The 24,252-nt window shown below is 49.0% G+C and overlaps 1 protein-coding gene across 1 annotated transcript in view; it reads right to left on the reverse strand.

Moving 5' to 3' along the window:
• RNF168 (ring finger protein 168) overlaps positions 1-24,252 on the reverse strand; it is a 151,880-nt gene that overhangs the window by 105,113 nt on the left and 22,515 nt on the right. The window contains exon 4 of the mRNA XM_078665653.1: positions 2,327-2,503. Coding sequence (XP_078521779.1) covers positions 2,327-2,503 — 177 coding nt within the window. The remainder of the gene's footprint in view (positions 1-2,326; positions 2,504-24,252) is intronic.

Here is a 24,252-nt window from a genome sequence, read left to right on the forward strand (position 1 = left end):
TCGCTCCTGGATTCACTCTTTATAACAGACTGCTTTCTGTGGGTGCTCTTGCCAGGACATGCTGGTCTTCTCTTCCTGGAGGGTCTCTCTTCTTGCTGGGCCAGGCACACTTCTTCCCTTGCTCAGCATGCAGACAAGTGGCTAAGCACCTCAGGCAGAACGTCAGCTCCTCAAGCAGAGTACCAACTAGGTATAATGTCCTCACCTCTTGGAGACTGGATGGAAGACAGACATCAGCCCTGGTTGCACAGCAGCTCAAGTACTCTGTGAAGTACCCACTTTCTTGCTCAAGAAGAACTTTGCACTTGAACCAAGACCGGTAGTTTCTTCCTACTTCTATACATATTTTCTAGACAGTGCATGCGGTTCCACTGTCTAAAGCTTCAGAACCGGCTTGGCTGGTCTCTTTCACATGAATTTTTCAGTGATCCCCAGACAGTTTTTGTGAAAAGCGATGACTAACAGGAGGTAGCCATGGGGCTAGCTCCAATCCTACAGAAGTATCCAAATCAGGTGCACAACGAAGAGTGAGGTCTTGGTACCTGGGTGCCACCAGCCTTCCTGAAGCAACAATCCGCGACAAACAAAAGGGCAGACCGTGCCTAAAAAAATTTCTTAACTTGACCATCAGAATCTGCAAATCCTCCCATCAACCATACCATTTACCAAATGGCAGTGCACGTGAGGAAATAATGAGCAGCCCCTTGCTAATTAAGCCCCCATTAACTCTCTCAATATACCCGGGTCTCCATCCTCCATCACTTAAGGTTCTGGGTCTCTACCCTCCAGCCACATGAATACAAACAATATACTTCAACTGTCTGGTGAAGCAGTCCCCATCCTCCATCTTGTGCAATGGGTAAACTAGGGGCATCTAAAATGGATCTCATTGGTCCCCGTACTCAGACTTGCATAATATAACGTACTACTAACACATATATGGGACATACTCACTGCACATACAAGCACACAAGATGTTAGCACAAGGTTCTGGACTCCCCATAACAGCAGATTTTTTCATGAGAAGAGATAGTAGGGTTGCCTCTACCAGAAATAAAGAAGGTTTAGTCACACTACTGACTCACAAAACACAGTACTCTGCCACTGCTTTACATGATACCTTGAGAATGGAGAGCAGTTCAATGTTCACAATGAGGACACACTTTGTATACCCCACAAGTTCATAGGATAAATTCAATCAATCAGGGTTCTTGTAAAGTGTGACTACTCACTTGTTAGGGTCTCAAGGCACTGAGTTTTTAATTAAATTTAAATTCAATTTAATTAAGTAATCGTTTCTTGATTTCCGAGTTGAAACACATGCTTATTGTTGGTTGTCACTGGTATAGGTATTCAACTGAATCTTGTAAAAACCTTTGTAGTCAAGTTAATAAAAGATCATTTTAAAATTAAAAAAGAAAGGAAAAAAAACAGTTAGAAGTAGGCAGCTACTTCTGCATACAAAGCCATCAGATAGACAACTGTCCATCTACAACACTGAAGTAGCAGGAGGGTAGTTGGGCAGGAAGGTTTGGAAAATATTTTCCATTCAACTTTTAAACATGCTCTTGAAACTGCACTAAGACACCTAGACTCAGTGATACATTCAAATGCTTTGAAAAGAAAGTGCAAAACTGATTTACGATACAAAAAAAATGAAAATGGCACAACTACAATCATTTTTTATTAACTTCAAATACACTGGCAGGGGAATCATCAGTAGGAAGAAGTCTCTAAGATATTAAAGTGCTCCAAAGTCCCTGCGCTAAGAGCAGAGGGTATTTTATAGCGGTCAATAGATGCAGGAAATTAATACAAGATGACCATTCTGATAGGGACGTTTTGTTTTTAAGAATGTTCCAATTTTTTTTTCAACACATACAGTTCAATGTAGTTTAGAAAGAGGCAGGCATAACTATAACAAAGGGAAGTCGGGTTCCTACGAAGATGCAGTAAACCATGGTAAAAAAAGTCATGTTTCTGTATCTCATTTTGCGCCCAATATACATTGCATGCTGAAAACTTGAGGAGGGAGTGGGTGGAGAGTGTGTGTTCATGTACAAACAGCATAATTAGAAGTCTTTTCCAAGGCAGTTTCAAAGGCAGTAACCTTCATCAACATAGTTTTAAAAAAATAGGAGGGGAAGTCTTCAGAATCCCTTCAGCATAACAAAAGCAGGTGGTCTCTTTCTTTGGATCACTTTCCTGATCACCAAGTCTGAGTTTGGCTAGCATATTTTCATAAGCTTAGAGGATGTAATGACTGGCAGGCCAGGCTCTCACAATTCTTTTTCTGTATGTACACAGAGATCAGTCCCAGACTCACCAGATCACCACTGAGCATTTGAGCTAACTGTTCATCACGCCTCAACTGCTCCTCTTGCTCTCGTCTCCTTAATTCCATCAGGACTGTTTCTGCCTCTTCCTCTGCTAAAAGCCTCTGAATCAGTGCCTCACTTGCCTTGATTTCCTCTTCTTCACGGGCTCGCCGTTCTGCTTCAACCTAAAAGACCAAAAAAAAGGAACCCTCAAGGTCTCGATAGAAGAGATGAGAAAAACCTTATAAAAGCAAACAATTTAATCTTTTGACACATTCCCCTTCCACGAAGCAGCACACGACAGGACCACCTACATCAACTTAAAACATCTTCCAAAATGAAAATAAAAGTTAGATTATGTTCATGTCTAAAAGCATTCAACACCTCAAAATAAATATTCCAAGTCCTTTTGCTCCGAATATTTTAAAAGTAAGAAATACGCCAAATACATCATGCAATATGGTCCTTCACGAATAATGTTTGCCACTGGCATGCACAATTGGAAAGACAGCAGAAAACAGCTCGTTTGTCGTCTTTCCGATTCTGAAACAAAGCAAGAAGCAGACAGGGAAAGCCTAACTCGGGAGGCACTGTAGTTCACGGGTCAGTGCATTGCACCACTGAAAGTACAGCAGGAGGCTGAAGAGAGTAGGGCTGCACATCAAATTTAGCTTAACTTTCCTGTTGCATGTGTAACCTCTCAGAACTAACAAATAATATACAGAACAACCATATATAACAGATTGTTAGTCGATGCTTACAAATGAGCAAGCAGATGTTTTGGACTACATGTTTGAGTATTTTGCCATTTGGAAATAAACATTAATCTCTCCAGGACACCATTAGAAATAAGGGGAAGTCTGTTTTTAAAAACTAGTGACCAGATGACCGATTGCACTCGCTGCTCTTTGTAATAATAAGCAACATACTGGAAAACTGAGTCCATCGGGAAAGGCTCCTTATATCTAGCCTTCATAGATTTGAAAACCGCCTTCAACCTTGTGCCCCGAGCCAAACTTTGGCAGGTGCTACAGGACATGGGTTTCCCATGATACCTCCTCGAGCTGATAAAAAGATTACATGAAGGCACCTATGCAAGAATTAGATGGGGGAGTGAGGGCCAACTGACTAAGAGGATACCAGTGAATAGGGGGTCCATCAGGGCTGTGTGATGGCCCGACTTTGTTCTCTGTCTTTGTAAATGGGGTGGCAGACCATTTGAGAGAGGACCCAGCCGATGCCCCTGCCCTGGCGGGCGAAAAGATACCGACCCTCCTCTTCGCGGACGATACCCTCCTGTTGTCTAAAACTCCCTCTGGTCTCCAGAAACTCCTAGACCGGTTTAGCCTGTTTTGTGAAGAAATTGGCTTAATCATTGTTGGAACCTGGGATGTCAGGTCACCTAGGGTAGCCTGGCCTAGGGGTAAGGCATGCAATTCTAGAGGCACAGTGCAAAGGTTGCAAACTACCCAATAGTAAATCCACGCAATAGCACTCAAAAACAACACTACACCAAAGTATAGGAAAATAAGTACTGCTTTATAAAAATAATATATATTCTGTTCTCTGGTTCAAAAATGCAGTTTAGTATTTTACAGCTTATTTTGAGAATAAATGTTATTACTTTCCAGATTACCAAATTAATACATTACTAGCATCACAGTTCACTTCAGTACATTTTCAATTTCAGGAGGAGTCACAATAGACCTTTTATGTGCTACAATTTCATAACATTACAATTCAAATAAAGGGGAGAAGCAGGTCAATTGATCACTGAAGAAATCCCCTATAACTTCCTCCACATATAACCCCCTGTCTCACACACTTTATGGTAAAAGAGGTTACAGTCATAAATCCATTGGCTTAAGTGGGGAAGATCAATAATCACAGTTATTCTAGGGACAGTCTGGCGAGGTCAGATAGGTTTCTTCCAGGCAATCAACCCCAGATGACACCCAGTAGGATGGCTAGAATCACTCCTCTGATACCTCTTTATCAGGCTCTTTAGATTCCTGTCTGCCTGTAATCCCTAATGACAATTGCGAAGGTTTGGGAAATCCCCTACTGTCTCCAGGACTCTCTGTTGGCAAAAGAGGCTCCCTGCTCTTTGTTTTCCCACACCCCCGCTCTCCTTACTTCGTTGGTAATCTCCTTTCCTCACTGAACAGTACTGCTGGGGGGAGGAGAGGAACAAAAGGTTCGAATGAGGAGCTCCTGGAGGGCGGCTTGCTTTCCCTGCCGGTCCCCTCAGTGCAGCCACGCTACCTCGTCACAGCGCTAGGCGAGGGCTCCCTTAGCGTCAAAGAACGAGGGCAGAAGAGCAGCGCTCCGTTTCCTGCCGAGACGCTACACAGGAGCCTGCGCGTTTCCCTGACGCTCCACTTCCTGTTGAGACGCTATACAGGGGCTTGCGCGTCTCCCTGACGCTTCTAACACACGTTTCAGGCCGCTTGTATACTGAGGCGACTCACCTCTGAGACACCTCTTCTCACGGCCCCGCCTCCCGCAGGCCTCGCGTCACCGGCTCTGCCTTCTCAGCCACGGAGCGGGGCAGCGCGGGCGCGAGGGACTAGTGTTCCCGCCTGGCGCCGCCTGTCACCGCTCCTTTGCCCACAGTCTCTCCTCTCACCTGGCTCCACAGAAGGCGCTGATAGTGCGGAACGCTCACTTCCCCAGGCCCCGAAGGCTTGGCAGACACTCGCCTCCCCCTCACAGCTGCAGGGAAATACCGCACCCGGCCTGGATTCACTTCCTCTACAACGCTGGTAGGCAAAGCTCCGCCAATGGGGGAATAGGGTGAAGTCTCACAGCAGGAGCGTCCCGACAGGGATCAATAAGGCCAGGGATCAATAAGGCCAGGGATTAGAAGGGGGGGGGGGGGGGGGGGGGGGGGCTTCCACCGCAGATAGATCGATCTTGGCAGTAGAAGAAGGCGGTTGGGAGGGATTGGTCAGGGGTTGAAGGGGGAACGTCTCCCTGTAGTGGCTGTCTGTCACAAGGACAAACTAACTGCTCCCAGTGCGTCCTCCTCCTCTCACCACTGCCTCACTCCTCCACTCTCTGGTCAACACAAAATGGCTTCCTGACCCCTGTCCTTTTATAGGCAATCCACCCAGGGTCTAGTAGGGTCCAGAACGTTCTGGAAGGCCTAAGGTTATCCTATGGGGCAGTCTAGGATGTGGCAGTTGAAAACAGTTAAGGCCCACCATTTTGTGAATTACTGCAGTTTCCTGACAGAACAGGCCTCTGGACCTGAGGGGAAAAACCATGAGGGGAAAAAGAACACCTATCCCCATGGCCAACACCTATAAAAAGTAGTAGACACAAAAATTATTAAGGGTATGAGGGGCAAAAAGGGGACAAAATAAATAATAATTGGGAGGGACTACGCAAAAAATCCAGACAGGTCTAACACGCGTCCCCCCAGCTGAAAGTGGGGAGAACTACCCAACCCCTTGGGAGTCCTCATCACTAAGGCGGAAATACCTGGAGAGACCGTCTGCATTGGCGTGGTCCACTCCAGGCCGATGTTCCACCCGGAAGTCCATTCCCTGTAGGGAGATGGACCACCTCAACAGCTTGGGATTTTCCCCCTTCATTTGCATCAGCCAACGAAGGGGTCGGTGGTCAGTCTGAACTAGGAAGTGCGAGCCAAAGAGGTATGGCCGCAGCTTCTTCAGAGCCCACACCACCGCAAAAGCTTCCCTCTCAATTGCACTCCACTTCTGTTCCCGGGGAAGCAGTCTCCTGGATAAGAAGACTACAGGCTGATCCAGGCCCTCTTCATTTAGTTGCGATAACACTGCCCCAATGCCATGTTCGGATGCATCTGTTTGGACAATGAACTCCTTGGAGAAATCGGGAGCCTTCAGGACCGGTGCTACACACATGGCCTGCTTCAACTTTTCGAAGGCTTGCTGACAAGCCCTCGTCCAAACTACCCGTCGAGGTTGTTTCTTTGAGGTGAGCTCTGTGAGGGGCGCTACAATAGTGCCATACCCCTTCACAAAGCGACGGTAGTAACCTGTGAGGCCCAGGAAAGCTCGGACCTCAGTCTGTGTCTTGGGGGGTTCCCAGGCCAGGATTGCCTCAATCTTTGCCTGCAGGGGCTGCACTGACCCCCTACCCACCAAGTGTCCAAGGTACACAACCGACCCCTGCCCAATCTGGCATTTGCTGGCCTTGATTGTCAATCCAGCCTTTTTGAGGGCCTGGAGAACTGCTTGCAAATGGTGCAAATGGTCCTCCCAACTGCTACTGAAGACAGCAATGTCATCCAGGTAGGCAGCAGAGAAACTCTCCATTCCAGAGAGGACCTGGTTCACCAGCCGCTGAAATGTGGCAGGGGCGTTCTTGAGCCCAAAGGGCATTACACAGAACTGGAAGTGTCCCTCAGGCGTGGAGAAGGCTGACCTTTCCTTTGCTCCATCTGTCAAAGAGATCTGCCAGTACCCTGAAGTGAGGTCAAAGGTACTTCGGTATTGGGCAGCTCCTAGCCGGTCAATTAACTCATCCGCCCTAGGGATTGGATGAGCATCAGTCTTTGTAACTGAGTTCAGTCCTCGGTAATCCACACAGAACCTCAGTTCTGGTGTGGTGCCCGGTGGGGCGGCTTTTGGCACTAGCACCACCGGACTGGACCAAGGGCTGTTGGAAGGTTCTATCACTCCTAGCTCCAGCATCTTGGCAACCTCGCCATGGATGCTAGCCTTCACCTTGTCCGACAGCCTGTAGGTCTTGGACTTCACTGGGGGGCTGTCTCCTGTGTCCACATCATGGGTACACAGGTGGGTTCTTCCCGGGACAAGGGAGAAGGAGTAGTTTCTGTTCTGTAACTCCAGTTCTGTAGTAGGGGTATCTCTGTTATAGTCATAATCTAGTGAATAGTCCCGCCCATGTGCGTGGACCCCGGCAATCAAAAATAATCTCTTAAGTTGTCAAAAAATTGCAGAACTGCAAAGACACTTAAGAGAAAATTTAAAGACAAATAATGCAGCCTATATCCACAGGCTACACTGTCCAGTACTTCAACTAGAAATTCCACCAAAAATCCACAAACAGCAAAGCCTGTCCAGATTTCCCTTGCTTTTACTGCAAAAACCCCTCAGAAATGATAGAGAGGAAGGCCTGGACAGACAAGCCCCATAGGCTGCCATTATGTGGCTTAAACAGGATACTGTGCCTTTAAGGAAACCTTCTAGAACCTTCTCCCAGTATCCCAGAATGCATAGCAGGTCCCACTGACTTCAGTTCTTTTTGAAGGCGTAAAAAACGCCAGACCTGTAGCATTACTTACATGAACAATTCTCCACCGGGGAGGAGGGCGGGCGCTTATGACTATAACAGAGATACCCCTACTACAGAACTGGAGTTACAGAACAGAAACTACTCCTTCTGTAGTAGGGGATCTCTGTGTATAGTCATAATCTAGTGAATAGAATGGCAAGCCCATCCCCACACCAAAGCGGCGGTGGAGAAAGAACATAACGCCACTACTGTGCGAACAAATTCCGCAGCGAAGCCTGCCCAACCTGAGCGTCTGCCCTGGCATCAGAGTCCAGGCAGTAATGCTTAGCAAAGGTATGAACCGACTTCCAAGTGGCGGCCTTGCAGATTTCTGCAATCGGCACATTACGGAGCAAGGCTGTCGTGGCAGCTTTGCCCCTGGTGGAATGAGCCTTAGGCTTACCTCCTAAGGTCTTATTAGCTTTTTGGTAACACAATTGAATGCAGGACACAATCCACCTAGAAATGGACTGCTTAGAGGTAGCAAGACCCGTCCTGACTGATCCATAATTGACAAACAATTGGTCTGACCTACGAATATCTTTGGTCTTATCCAGATAAAATTTCAACACCCTCCTAACATCCAGGGAATGCAAAGATCGTTCCGCCGGAGAGGAAGGATTCTGAAAAAACGTAGGTAAAGTTATGGTCTGGTTGACATGAAAATCAGAAATAACCTTGGGAAGAAATTTAGGGTGAGTACGCATCACAACCTTAGCAGCATGAAACACAGTATAAGGTTCAGTACAACACAACGCCTGAATTTCACTCACCCTGCGGGCCGATGTAATGGCCATGAGGAACGCCGCCTTCCAGGACAGGTGCTGCAACGAAGCCTTGTGAATGGGTTCAAAAGGCTCCTTCATCAATCTGGACAGCACCACATTCAATTCCCATGAAGGCGAGGGAAGCCTGACAGGAGGGAACACCTTCTTCAATCCTTCCAGAAAGTCTTTGATCACAGGGATCTGGAAAAAAGAAGTCTGTGAAGGGCATTTCCTGTAGGCAGTCAATGCAGCAAGATGAACCCTAATGGAACGAACATTAAGGCCAGACTGCGCCAAATGTAAAAGGTAAGGAAGGATGACATCTTCCTTGCAGGTTGTAGGGTCATGGTTCCTAGACTGACACCAGATACAAAACCTCTTCCACTTGTAAGCATATGAAGTCCTAGTGGAAGGTCTCTTAGACTCCTTCAGTATGTCCATGCAATCTTCGGGCAGATTCAGATGTCCATACTGCACTATCTCAGGAGCCATGCCGCCAAACTCAAAGACGAGAGGCTTGGGTGTAACATCCGCCCCCCGAACTTCGTGAGAAGGTCCGGCCTGCACGGCAACCGAATGTGAGGAAGGAGAGAACGGTGAAGCAGGTCCGTGAACCACCACTGCCTGGGCCACTCCGGGGCAATGAGAATCATCCGAGCCCTGGACCGGGCCAGCTTGATGAGTACCGCCGGAATCAGGGGAATGGGTGGAAAAGCGTACAGAAAGCTGTTCGACCAGCTGATCCATAGCGCATTCCCCAGCGACCCCGGCTGGTAGTACCTGGAGGCGAAGTCTCGGCATTTGCTGTTTTCGGCGGTGGCGAACAGATCTACGTCTGGAGTTCCCCACCTTGCGAAGACTTCTCCCAGTACTTTGTCGTTTATGACCCATTCGTGGTTTTCCTGAATGAGTCTGCTGAGTTCGTCCGCCTGAACATTCTGCACACCTGGCAGATGGGTAGCCGTTATCGTCAGTCCTCTGGCCAGGAGCCAGTGCCAGATCGCCTGCGCCTCCTGTGACAGAGTGCGAGATCTCGAGCCCCCCTGCTTGTTGAGGTAGTACATCGTGGTAGTGTTGTCCGTTTGCACAAGCAGGGAGCTGGTCTGGAAGGACGGAAGAAAGGCCTTCAGTGCCAAGTGAACAGCTCTGAGTTCCAGGAAGTTGATGTGATAAGTGGCCTCCACCGGAGACCACGTTCCCTGAATCTGCAGAGTCCCGGAGTGCGCTCCCCATCCCAGGAGAGAAGCATCCGTCACGACAGTCTGCGTGGGAATGTCCTTGTGAAAAGGAACCCCTCTGAGGAGATTCTCCGCCGAACACCACCACTTCAGAGACTGAAGAGCATGCAGAGACAGTCGTATCCTGTCGTCCCAGGATCCTTTCCTCTGATCCCACTGGTCCTCCAAGCACTCCTGCAGCGGTCTCATGTGCAGTCGTGCGTGCGGCGTCAGGAAGATACAAGAGGCCATCGAACCCAGTAGAGAAGACACCGTCCTCACTGTTGTAGATGGAGTCGACATAAGAGCCTGAGCCTTCCGAAGGAGAGATAACCGTCGCTCTTCCGAAGGAGACACGCTTGCTGACAGCGTATCGATGGAGGCTCCCAAGTACTGTATGCATTGGACCGGAGTCGGGACCGACTTGGCCATGTTGATGTGCAACCCCAGCTTGTCCAAAAGAACGCACGTCTTCTGGAAGTGTGCTCGCGCTTCCGAGAAGGAGGATGCCTTGATCAACCAATCGTCCAGGTACGGGTAGACAAACACCTTGTTCTTCCGCAGGTGCGCTGCCACCACCGCCATGCACTTCGAGAACGTTCTCGGCGCAGACTTCAGTCCGAATGGGAGTACTGTGTATTGATAGTGATTGGTGCCGACTTGGAACCGCAGGAACTTCCTGTGTTTGCGTGCAATGGGCACATGGAAGTATGCATCCTGTAGGTCTATGGCACAGAGCCAGTCCCCCTGTTGCAACTGAGGATAAATCTGATGCAACGACAGCATGCGAAACTTTTCCCTGCGAATCCACTTGTTTGCCTGTCGCAAGTCCAGAATGGGCCTGAACTCGTTCTTGTCCTTCTTGCGAACCAGGAAGAACCGGGAGTACAGGCCTCTTCCTCTCTGGGACAGAGGCACGTCTTCTATCGCCCTTTTCCTTAACAGGGTATCGGCCTCCACCTGGAGCTCTAGCAGCTGAAACCGCGAGCTGACCGGAGGAATCGATGGAGGCGGGCTGGTGAACCGAAGACTGTATCCATTGCAAACAATATTCAGCACCCACTTGTCCTGAGTAATTTTTCTCCACTCTGCCGGAAAAAATTGGATGCTTCCCCCTACCGGAGTGGGTAACGGATCCGGGGGAAGTAAGTTCCTAGGGCCTAGACCCAGCCTGGCCCTTGGGCGCCGGAGCCGACTGCTGGCCTCCCCTGCTCTCTGGCGCTTCTGGAACGGCTTACGGAACTGCTGTTGCGAATGTCCCGAAGCCTGGCCACGTCCACTGCCCTGTCCACCGGACCGCCGTTGGAAAGGGCGGTACGGCTTCTTCGTCTCCTTAGGCTTCTCGAGGCCCACCGCCGTGAGCGTCTCGGCCTCCGCTTTCATGCGGGCCATCCCGTCGTCCGCATGCTGCCCAAAAAGAGACTTGCCGGAGAACGGCAGGTTGGCCACCCTCTGCTGCGCGTCCGGTTTCAGGGACGTAAGACGGAGCCAGGCGTGACGCCTCTGGTTGACCCCATGGCAAAACCCATGAGCAGCCAACAGGGAAGAGTCCGCTGCCGCACTGATGATCTGGTTGGCCACCAGCATCCCTTCACTCAGCACTTCCTGAAAATCCTCACGCTGTTCACGAGGCAAGTGCTCCGCAAAACGCTCAAGGGAGTCCCAGAGGGCGCGGGCGTACCGACCCAACAGCGCCGTGGCACTCGCAGCCTTCATGGAGGTGGCGGCTGTTCCACAGACCTTTCTCCCTGCCGAATCCATCCACCTGGAGTCCTTATCCGGGGGGACCGTGGATGACGGAGCGGAGGCATGTTTGCGTGCCGCCGTCACAATGACGGAGTCCGGAGGGGGTTCCGCTCTCAGAAAAGCCGGATCCGAATCCGGGGCCCGGTACTTCCTCAGCAACCTAGATGGCGCCGCCTTTGTCACCGCTGGGGTGAGGAAAAGGTCCATAGCTGGTTCCTCCAGGCCCGGTACCAGAGGAAGGAGAGGGCGAGACGAGTGTTTTTGGTGCAACGTCTCAAAGATCACGGACGTCTTCGGCGTGGGCACTGTCAGGGGTATGCCCAGCTTCGCAGCGCCCCTCAAGAGGACATCCTGGAACGCCACCAGGTCATCAATTGGGGACACCCTCGTATCCGGTGATCCCGACAGGGTAGGAGAACGCTCCCTGGAGCCAGAGGATCCCGTGCGGGAGCGAGACTCGGGCCTCCTATGGCGGCGTCTCGACCGCGTGGACGATCTGTGTCGCGACCTGTCCCGCCTCCCAGAGCGAGAGCGAGAGCGAGACCTGCCAGTCCTTGGCCTCCCCACCGGTTTCCGTGGTGGAGTCTTCCTCGGAGCCTCCTTGGGTGCAGGTTTAGGGGTCCCCTTAGGAGGCACAGGCAAAAACAGCAGCGAAGTGGACCTCGGCGGAGGAACTTCCGGCTGCGGTGTCGGCCCACGCGGAGGGACCGGTGGCGGCGGGTCGTCCGCTGGAAGTGGAGGCAGTGTCGGAGGATCCTCTTGAGGCAGAGGAGGAGGAGTGACCGCCTTAGGAACAGGTGTATGCGTCGACCGAGGCCGAGAAGGAGTGTACACCGCAGAGTACACCGTGCCCTGTGATCCCTTAGGCGAAGAGGGCTGAGAGCCCGCCCCTTCAGCCGGAGACCGCTTCCTCTTGCGTCCCCCACTGGAAGCCGTGTGACTCCTGGGACTAGAATCCCTCTTGCGACGCTTCGGAGATCCTGACCGACTCCCAGACGTCGACCTCCGCCTGCTCGACGTCGAGCGTCGCTTTTCCGGCGTCGAATGACGTTTCCTTGACTCCGGCGTCGAACGCCGCCTCCGCGACGTCGACCTCTTCTTCCTCGGCGTCGAACGCCGATCCCTCGACGTCGAACGCCGACCCCTCGACGTCGACCTCTTCCTCCGCGACGTCGCACGCCTCCGCGACGTCGAACGGCCCTTCCTCGACGATGAGTGTCGCCGCCGTCGTCTGGATGCTCTCGACGTCGAGGATCCCCTCGACGTCGACCGGCAGTGTCGCCTCGACAGCGAGCGCCGATGCCTGCTCCGTCCATGACGTCGGCGCGAAGCCCTCGACGTCGACGACGAAGACTACGTCGACGGCGGCTTCGTCCGCGGTGGCTTCGACGTCGAGTCGTCCCGATGTCTCGACCCGGAGCCCCGGGGAGAAGGGGAGCACACCGCCGTCATCCCTCTCGACGTTGTCGACGCTATCGACGTCGACGGAGACCGGGATCGCTTGCTGGGCTTCCTGCCTCTGGGGAGCCCCCCAGAGGCCTCAGCAGAGGCAGAGGGAACCTTCCCTGACTGCCCAGACCCACCTGCAGCCTGCAGGCGCCTCTCCTCAAGGCCAGACAGCCTGATCTTCGCCCTTTCCTTCAGAGTGCGAGTTGTAAACTGCTGGCAGATGACACACTCCTCAGGGACATGATCTTCAGGGAGGCAGACGATGCAGACATCATGTGGATCACCTCTGGCCTTCTTCCTCTCACATGCTGGACACTTCACAAAGAGTCCAGGCATTTTAGAGCCCTAAAACACCTGAAGCAGCACACAGAAGAGAAGAGAAAACCAAGAGAGTAAACTGCAACACTTTTAGAATACAAAAAGTGCCAAAACATGCAATAAACCCTTGAAACAAGGGAGAGCTCAATGCCAGGGTCCTGTAAGCAGGAGCCGGAAAAAAGAACTGAAGTCAGTGGGACCTGCTATGCATTCTGGGATACTGGGAGAAGGTTCTAGAAGGTTTCCTTAAAGGCACAGTATCCTGTTTAAGCCACATAATGGCAGCCTATGGGGCTTGTCTGTCCAGGCCTTCCTCTCTATCATTTCTGAGGGGTTTTTGCAGTAAAAGCAAGGGAAATCTGGACAGGCTTTGCTGTTTGTGGATTTTTGGTGGAATTTCTAGTTGAAGTACTGGACAGTGTAGCCTGTGGATATAGGCTGCATTATTTGTCTTAAAATTTTCTCTTAAGTGTCTTTGCAGTTCTGCAATTTTTTGACAACTTAAGAGATTATTTTTGATTGCCGGGGTCCACGCACATGGGCGGGACTATTCACTAGATTATGACTATACACAGAGATCCCCTACTACAGAACAGCGAAGAGTACTGCTCCAATACCTGGCGGCAATCCTCTCGTTGCTCAGGGAGTTAGGGATGGGGAGAGAATCACTCCCTCCACCGACCCATCCTTCTCTTGGCATGAAAAGAGATCTGGGAGAGGCTCGCTTTCTGCTTCCTCAGCACCATCAGTCACCAACATCAGGATGACCTCTGGCCTCTCATGGTGGGGTTTGAGGCGATTGGCATGCAGCACCCGTAGGGGCTGTCGCGGGGTCTTAAGATCCACCAAGTAAGTGGCCTTACCCTTCTTCTCCAACACCTCAAATGGGCCTGTCCAACGATCTTGAAGGGCACTTAGCTCTCCAGGTTCCATCACCCATACTTTCTGGCCAGGCTCCAACTCCACCGGGTGAGCATTTTGGTCGTACCATTCCTTCATTACTGCCTGACTGGCCTCCAAGTTGTCAGAAGCCTGCTTCCACAACTTGGCCATCTGGCTTCTGAAGGCTAGCATGTAGCTCACCACATCCTGGGGAGGTTTTCTGGGAGACTTCTCCCATCCATCCTTCACCAGGCTGAGAGGCCCACGCACAGGGTGCCCATACAACAATTCAAAAGGGCTGAAGCCCACTCCCTTCTGCGGCACCTCTCTGTAAGAGAACAGCAAGCAAGGCAGGAGGACGTCCCACTTCCTCCGTAAGCTCTCCGGCAGACTTCTTATCATGCCCTTCAGGGTCTTATTAAACCTCTCAACCAGTCCATTTGACTGGGGGTGATAAGGAGTGGTGAACCGGTAGGTCACTCCACACTCCTTCCACATTGTCCGCATGTAGGCTGACAGGAAGTTGGTCCCCCTGTCGGACACAACCTCCTTGGGGAATCCTACACGGGTAAAGATTCCCATCAGGGCCCTAGCCACCACAGGTGCAGTAACAGTCCTCAGAGGGCTGGCCTCTGGGTACCGTGTGGCATGATCCACCAGAACCAGGATAAACCTGTGACCAGCTGTTGTTGGTGGATCCAATGGCCCTACAATGTCGATGCCCACCCTTTCAAAGGGGGTGCTAACGACTGGAAGTGGTTCCAGGGGAGCCTTTAGCTTCACCCCTGTTTTCCCACTGGCCTGGCAGGATACACATGTCCGACAGTATGTGTTGGACGCCACTTTCATCTGAGGCCAGTAAAAGTGGAGGACAAGCCGTGCAAAGGTCTTGTCCTGGCCTAAGTGTCCTGCCAGTGGTATTGCATGAGCCAATTCCAGCAGAAAGGCTCGGTATTGCTGCGGGACCACCAAGGCCCTTGATGAGCCAGGTAAGGGTACCTTGGGTTCACTGTAGAGGAGTCCATCCTCCCAGTAAAGATGGTAGTGTCCCGTAACATCACCTGCTGCTTGGGCTTCAGCCTGTTGCCTCAGTCCCTCAAGGGTGGGGCACTCCCTCTGCCCCTTACAGATTCCTCTCTGGTAGGACCTCCCTCCACATGCCACTCGGCAGGGATGGGTAAATCCTCCAGAGAGTCTACTTCCCCCCCCCCCCCACGGACTCCTGGTCCACCACCGCAGGTGGCCGATCTGTCTCAGGGGATGTGGAAGCCGGAGCAGGCTCTCCCTGTCTCCGGGTCTGTCCCTTTTTAGCAGCGGGTTGGGCCATTGTTCCAGGCTCCAACCCAGGCGAACTCCCTCTCCGGGCAGTCGCAGACCGTGTGCTTACACAGGCCCAGTCAGGTGTACCCAGCATCGCAGAATGCGTCCGGTATTCCACCTCTCTCCAAGTGTTGTGCTCCATGTCATTCCCCAACAGACAATCAACTGGCACGGCAGGGCTTACGGCAACTCGAAGTGAACCTGCAACCCCCTCCCACTCAAAGGGAACCTCAGCCACTGGATAGTGGCCCATTCTGCTGTCAGCCATCGCGGCGGGGTGGAGTACATTAGGAACAACCTGCTCTGGAGACACCAGTTGACTTCTCACCATAGTCATACTGGCTCCTGTATCTCTCAGAGCCTCCCCTCTTTGGCCATTGATGGTAACCCATTGCCCATACTTTGTAGTATTTGGGGGGACCTGGATCTTTGGAACCATCTCCCGCTCTCCCAGGGACACTAAGGTGACACCCGCCCACTCACCCCCCTTATCTAAGGGCAACTCCTCCCCGAGCGCTACACTAGCTACTCCCGGTGACTTTCCTCCGGTGGGAGGGGGTGGTCTCTTTGGGCATCTGACATCTCCCTTATAATGTCCAACACCACCACATTCAAAACAGTGGAGAACCCTTGGCTGCTGGCTTTGGCCAGGATTAGGGTTTCTGGGCGGGTTTGCCCTAGGGGTGAAACCTGCTCCCTTACCGTGGAAATTATTTTGGGGACCTTTGGAGAACTCCTTTTTATCTCCGCCCTCCTTCTTCTGGGGGGCGCCCTGTCCGGCTTTTTGAGAATCCCCTCCAGTCCCCTTTGAGGACACCCGGGTACTTGCCCAAGTGTCCGCCTCCTCTGCAAGCTTCCGGGGATCGGTCAGCTTGCTGTCCACCAGGTGTTGGCGCAACTCGGGAAAACATTTCTCGAGGAGGTGTTCTTTCAAAAATAGATTGTACAGCCCCTCATAATCTTTCACCTCGCTGCCCTTGACCCAACCCTCCAAAGCTTTCTTGGCGTAGTCTAAAAAGTCTACCCAATTCTGGGTACTCAGTTTGTGACTTCCCCTGAATTTCTGTCTGTATCTCTCTGGGGTAAGTCCAAACTTCTTCACCAGTGCCACCTTCATTGTAGGGTAGTGGGTTTGCTCATCCTGCTCCAGAGCCAACAAGGTGTCTCTGCCAGCAGGTGGCATGTATTTATACAGCCCACCTCCCCAGAGAATTTCTAAGATCCCGTGAGCCCTTAAAGAAACTTCGTAGGCGGCCAGCCATTTGGCAATGTCATCGCCTGGGGTGTAACTAGCGATGATATCTTTGGGTAAATAGGGTCTGGGTTCCCTGGTGTTCACTTTATTTTCGCTGCCACCATTATCTGGATTGGGAGGCCTTTGTATTAAGGCTTGTAGGTCCATCTCTTTGATGGTTCGCTCATGGGCTAACCTCCTTTCCTCCCTTTCCATCTCCATCCTAGCTAATTCCAACTTCATTCTCCTCTCCTCCCTCCTATCTTCTAGCGCGGCGTCAGTTAAACCCCGGTCTGAGACGCTGCTGCTCGCCCTCGAAGGTGTCCTGGGACCTGTCAGCAGATTCCCCCTCCCAGGTTGGTTCAACATTGCAGTCTCAAGGACAGTGTCCCCGTCACTCTCTTCAGTTTCTGGTTCCTCCCTTAAATGAGCTTCCACCCATGCCCTTATGCTTGTCAGCAACTCGCCTTTCTTGGCACCTTTGTTAAAGAATACCCCTTGTTGCTGACACCATTCTCTGAGTTGGGCCACAGTATTGGCTTCTAGCTCTTTAAAATTCAATTCCATCTTTCACTATGGAATAAAATCCACACACAGGAGAAAACCAAGAAGTGACCTGAGGTTAACCTCCACCCACCACCAGAAATAAATTTAGAAAAAACAAAAGTCAAATTAGGAGGGCCGCAAGGAGAAAACTCCTGGTGTAGGTCAGTGTATTGCGTTGAATTACTAATGAGTAGCTGCAACCAAGTCAGAATCCCACCGCTAGGCACCAAATGTTGGAAACTGGGATGTCAGGTCACCTAGGGTAGCCTGGCCTAGGGGTAAGGCATGCAATTCTAGAGGCACAGTGCAAAGGTTGCAAACTACCCAATAGTAAATCCACGCAATAGCACTCAAAAACAACACTACACCAAAGTATAGGAAAATAAGTACTGCTTTATAAAAATAATATATATTCTGTTCTCTGGTTCAAAAATGCAGTTTAGTATTTTACAGCCTATTTTGAGAATAAATGTTATTACTTTCCAGATTACCAATTTAATACATTACTAGCATCACAGTTCACTTCAGTACATTTTCAATTTCAGGAGGAGTCACAATAGACCTTCTATGTGCTACAATTTCATAACATTACAATTCAAATAAAGGGGAGAAGCAGGTCAATTGATCACTGAAGAAATCCCCTATAACTTCCTCCACATATAACCCCCTGTCTCACACACTTTATGGTAAAAGAGGTTACAGTCATAAATCCATTGGCTTAAGTGGGGAAGATCAATAATCACAGTTATTCTAGGGACAGTCTGGCGAGGTCAGATAGGTTTCTTCCAGGCAATCAACCCCAGATGACACCCAGTAGGATGGCTAGAATCACTCCTCTGATACCTCTTTATCAGGCTCTTTAGATTCCGGTCTGCCTGTAATCCCTAATGACAATTGCGAAGGTTTGGGAAATCCCCTACTGTCTCCAGCACTCTCTGTTGGCAAAAGAGGCTCCCTGCTCTTTGTTTTCCCACACCCCCGCTCTCCTTACTTCGTTGGTAATCTCCTTTCCTCACTGAACAGTACTGCTGGGGGGAGGAGAGGAACAAAGGTTCGAATGAGGAGCTCCTGGAGGGCGGCTTGCTTTCCCTCCCGGTCCCCTCAGTGCAGCCACGCTACCTCGTCACAGCGCTAGGCGAGGGCTCCCTTAGCGTCAAAGAACGAGGGCAGAAGAGCAGCGCTCCGTTTCCTGCTGAGACGCTACACAGGAGCCTGCGCGTTTCCCAGACGCTCCGCTTCCTGTTGAGACGCTATACAGGGGCTTGCCCGTCTCCCTGACGCTTCTAACACACGTTTCAGGCCGCTTGTACACTGAGGCGACTCGCCTCTGAGACACCTCCTCTCACGGCCCCGCCTCCCGCAGGCCTCGCGTCACCGGCTCTGCCTTCTCAGCCACGGAGCGGGGCAGCGCGGGCGCGAGGGACTAGTGTTCCCGCCTGGCGCCGCCTGTCACCGCTCCTTTGCCCACAGTCTCTCCTCTCACCTGGCTCCACAGAAGGCGCTGATAGTGCGGAACGCTCACTTCCCCAGGCCCCGAAGGCTTGGCAGACACTCTCCTCCCCCTCACAGCTGCAGGGAAATACCGCACCCGGCCTGGATTCACTTCCTCTACAACGCTGGTAGGCAAAGCTCCGCCAATGGGGGAATAGGGTGAAGTCTCACAGCAGGAGCGTCCCGACAGGGATCAATAAGGCCAGGGATTAGAAGGGGGGGGGGGGCTTCCACCGCAGATAGATCGATCTTGGCAGTAGAAGAAGGCGGTTGGGAGGGATTGGTCAGGGGTTGAAGGGGGAACGTCTCCCTGTAGGGGCTGTCTGTCACAAGGACAAACTAACTGCTCCCAGTGCGTCCTCCTCCTCTCACCACTGCCTCACTCCTCCACTCTCTGGTCAACACAAAATGGCTTCCTGACCCCTGTCCTTTTATAGGCAATCCACCCAGGGTCTAGTAGGGTCCAGAACATTCTGGAAGGCCTAAGGTTATCCTATGGGGCAGTCTAGGATGTGGCAGTTGAAAACAGTTAAGGCCCACCATTTTGTGAATTACTGCAGTTTCCTGACAGAACAGGCCTCTGGACCTGAGGGGAAAAACCATGAGGGGAAAAAGAACACCTATCCCCATGGCCAACAGGTCTAACAATCATCAATACCACTAAAACAAAGCGGATGGTATTGTCCCAGATCAAAAAATCTAGGAAGATCAATGTTGCCCTCAATGGTTCAATGCTAGAGATGGTAGATGCCTTTGACTACCTGGGAATAAGGGTCAATAATAGAATGAAATGGGACACCCTGTGGCCAAAATGCTTTTACATCTTAAAAGAGTGTCGGGAGCCATCTCAAGAGACCATCGAGCCTCTTTTAGTAGACCCATCGCCCCTGCTCTAGCCGTTTATGATGGGAAGGCATTAGCCGCTGCAGTTTATGGATCAGAATTATGGGGTTTTGACCATACTGCAGAGCTAGTCAACGCTGAGAATAAGTTTCTTAGAGATCTAGTTGGTCTCCCGCTCTCTACCCCTTTAAAACCACTTCTTCATGACATGGGATGACGATCAATCAAAGACATAGTTTGCCTTCGTCCGTTATTATATTGGGTGCGCCTGCGAAGGACACCGGAGTTGGCAAACTACACAGCAGTTTTTGACGAACTTATCACTCTGAACAGCTCAAAGAAGATCGTATGGCTGAACAAATTGAGACAGTTGGTCAATAATCTGGGGTTGAGTGAAGCGTGGCTATCCCAGTCTCCCCAGTCTCTCCCTCCCCCCCCCCCCCCCACCAAAAGAAACGGTTAAGAAAATTTACTGGGAATGGGTGCAGGCTAAGGAACTAAAAGATACTAGGTGCGGTGTTTTAACTGATCAGTTTTTAGAGCACAAACCGGTGAGGAAGCTGGAACCCTTCTTAGATTTTATTAAAATACCCAGAGATAGAACTCTTCTTAAAATGGAGGTATGGGACACTTCCTTTGCATGAATTTACCAAGCGCTGGAAACCCTCCTTGTCCCACCATGCTACCTGCCCGGGATGTGCAAACCCCACCGAATCCTTAGCACACTTCCTGTTTGCCTGTAGTGCCTATAGGGGGGTAGGAAAAGATGGTTAAAACCAGTATGTAGGGAAATGGGAGTGAGGCACTACACAATGGCCCTTCGCATTCTGACAACGGACACAACATCCATGATAGTCGTTTGCGGAGTTGCAAAGTATCTGGGAAAAGCCTGACAGATACGCTCAAAGCTTATGCAATTGAGAATGGGGTAGGAAACTAAGACTAATTAATTTGGCTGATCAAGAAATGAATGCCACTGCACTTTATGCCCTCCAGCCTTTTAACTATATATTAACTTTGCATTGTAATAAGTTTTTTTTGTCTCTGTATTATGATATGATTAATATGAATTTTATTCTTTTATGATGAAATTGTATCTACTTTTATGTTAAAAAAATGTATCGAATAAAGTATTACAACAACAGATAAGCAAAATCTTAATTTGTAAAACCTTTAGATTGATAATAATGTTTTTTTAAAAAGGCGACTGGAAATGCTCCTAAGGACTACCAGCAGTAATATGCAGTATGAGGAAATGTTATAAATGGTGCCTTATTAACACGAAAAGGGAATAACAAACTGAAATGAGGGACAAATTATTAGAAGGTTCTAGTTGGACAGATACTCCGACTCTTTCGAAAAATGTTAATAACTTGCCCTAAGGTCTCCAACACATTAGGGTGTATATACAAATATACAGGCAGTCACTTGAGTGGCCATTTTTTTGGAGTTGCCTACATCATCATCTATGCAGGTCAAGCATCAGATATATCCCCCTCAATCTAATGTACTGTTTTTATCATTGAAGTAGTAGGTAAGGCAATTGTTTCAATTCCAAATAATAAGGTTACTGGCTCAGATTGCATCACGACGGGCCTTTTTAAGCATAATGTGGCGTTTTAGGGGCCTTTGTCATCTGTGGTATTAAGTAACAGTACAGAAAATGTCTTTCCATATACCACGTGTTTGGAACGCTGAGGAGGATGGAAAGTCTCATGGCAGGTACGAGTAAAAGCCTAAAATGTAGCAGAGTCCCAGTGGATTGATTATATCGAAGGATAAGGAAATAAGGTTGAAAACATTGTAATGTGAATTTTTTCGGTAAAAGTTTGTATAAACAGGAAAGTGACTCAAAGTACAGAAAGAGCGGTGAGAGGGGGGGAGGGAGGATGTTGAACGCGTATACAGTTATGTTGGGGATTATGTGTTGGTTATAGAAGAAGGGAGGTTGTTAAGCAGTGAGGTGGGATATTTGGTAGTAGGTTAGTTGGCGCATTAGAAGAAGAGTTCATAATGAACAAACCATGACTGCTAGTTTACAATGTATTTCTCTATATAAAGAAGTATTTGATACTGTGTTTAATTTAAATTGAGTATGTTGCGATATTACAGAAATTACAAGTGCTGACTTTCGAATGATTAATGGGTAATTGTTTTTATTGTGGTTTGTAGTGACCCCTGACGAAGGGCGCTTCTAAAGCCCGAAATGCATAGGGATTTTATCAAATAAACACTGCTTGAGATGAACTTTGCATCTGTCATATTTGCACGAAGAGGTCCGGATGGGCACATTGTTAATATGAGAAACTTGGAAAAAAAGCAAAACATTCAGATTGTGGATTCGTTTAAAAAGGAGAGAAACTAAGTTATGAATAAAACATGGAGTTTAACAGTGAATACGTGGATAAAATTGGAAGTACATATGATTGCCTAAAGATGGCACTCAGCAGTGCGTTTGGATGGGGGCAAAATGATGCCCTCAAAATATGGAGTATTTACATTCGAGTGGCTATTGGGCTGGCCGCTACACCATTCGGCACGCAATTGAGAAGTTTGGAGAACTTGTGAAATTGGAGAACAGGTGTGCATCCTACTCACCCCTATGTTGTGTTTCCATATACCAGGCCATATAGTAATAATTACAATAAACATCATGTACCAATAATGATTCCAATACTTAAACAGGATGGCAAAAATGATCCAAAGAATCTTTGGCTAATCTCTATAATTGAGTCAGCAACTAAAATCTTCAGTAGGGTTATTCTTAATCAACTCAGAGACTGGGCAGAGGTTACAAGAATTATTACAGATTTGCAAACAGGATTTTGATAAGTCTTGGGGAAAGCTGAACAATACCTAAATCTGTATTAATAGTATCTATGTATGTTAATGTTAAGAAGGATTGATTCACTCTGCATTTATGTACCTACGCTCTCGCCTTCAACTGTCAGTCAAGGGCAACAAGATCCATTATTGCGGATATGGGTATAGATCAAGCTATTATAATCTAATTGAAACAGGTGTGTGAAAACCTTGTGTTAGAGTTATTTTAGATCCCGTCTTGGGTGCCTTCCTCTTTTCAGTTTATTTTGTATCGTTACCATGTAGCTGATGCTTTGAGGGCTGTGTACACAACTCTCGCAGGAGTAAAAACAAATTCTGTTGCCGCTATGTGCTTATAATGCACCCCTAATATCAAGAACTGTAGATGGTCCGCAATTGCTGAGGACATGTTTGGTCCGCAGATAACTGAAATCCTATGTGATGGCCGTTGGGCATTACACAATTAATAGTAGGTCCCGGTACCCTTTGGGGGGGTTGATTTACATCCTGTGAGGTATTCTGTTTCTTACAAGATGGACGTCCCTTTCAGTGGGATTTTTTTTTGCCTTGTTCCAGTTTTGTTTCTCCTTGGGTGCTGGAGGTTGTACCCCCATAATTGTTCATATTGGATCCCGGTGGCATTCTTTTGGATTGTTTTTCACTTCAAGTATCTCTGGACAATTATCCGGATGATGACCCTGGTCAATTTTAACCGTTAGGGTTGAAACATCAACTTCTAATGTTTTACTATATGGACTAACAGGTTTTAAAATGTATGTTGTGGTTGGAATTCAGTAACTATATGATACAATAATTAACTAAAAACTGTTGTGTGTATAGCAAGTTTTTTACATTTGGTCATAAATCTTTTGCACCTTTATTCATTCACCTTTTATGCACTGCCACTTTATTCACTTATTGAGTATGGTATCTGAGGATATGCAAGGGATAACAGCCAACATGACGCCAAAAATATATTTTTTTAATGTCGGAGGGCTTCCTCTGCCAGCCTCTGTTTTATTTTATTTATTTTTATTTATAAAGTTTTATATAGAGCTAGCTAGGCCCGCAGGTATCAGAGTGCTTTACATACACAAAGGAAAAGAAAAATTGCATAACATCGCAGGACATGAGGATGCATAAAGATATAAAGATGTAAACAAATACATAATATTTATGTACTCAGTGAGGGGAGAGAGACGAACGGGGTTGACACAGTCAGATAACCATCATCCTTGAAGGTCAAAGTGAGGGGGGAATCTATTATGTTATTGATGTCTAGGATGGTTGGCTTGGTCAGAATACCAGGGTAAGCTATTGTTTTCTCGTATTCCGATCTTAGCTTTCTAAGAGCTGTTTGCATTTTTCACATTGGAATGCTCCAATCCAACAGCAGATGACAATAATCCTTTTGCTGTGGGGCTAGTATATTGGCGTTCCAAACAACCTGTACATGTGTCACGGTTCCCTTTTCGGGTTTACAAATAGGACATTTATCAGAAGCTGGATTGATTATTGTTTGCACTAGGCATGCAATCCCAATTGCCACTTGTCTGTAGAGATGTTCCATCTGCTTCGATTTTTGTACAGAGGGCCTTTTGATGGCTTGTTTATTGTTAGATACAACTAAATGCCTACTTACAAGAGGGCTAATTGGGCCATATTCAGATGATAAAATGCCATAGTTCGGTGGCATTGAGGTCACTGTTCTTTCGTTGAACAATTGCCATATCTATCATATTTTTCCACAGCTGTACATCTAACAAAATATAATCTATTCTGCTTGTTTGGTTAGTTAAATTAATAGTGTGCAGACCTTTCTGTGTTTTCTATAACGAAAAACAACGCCCTTTTTAGGTCAAGCCTGGGCAGCGCATGCGCTGCTCTGCGAGGCATGCTGTATACAAGTAGGGACTTGAAGCGCCGCCCATCTTTTCAATTGGATCCAGTTAGTGTCCTTTCTAAATAGTTGCTTTGCTTCAATAATAGGCTGAGTAGTCCCTCTTTAGTAT

The sequence above is a fragment of the Lissotriton helveticus genome, chromosome 11, assembly GCF_964261635.1.
Source record: "Lissotriton helveticus chromosome 11, aLisHel1.1, whole genome shotgun sequence".
NCBI lineage: Eukaryota > Metazoa > Chordata > Amphibia > Caudata > Salamandridae > Lissotriton > Lissotriton helveticus.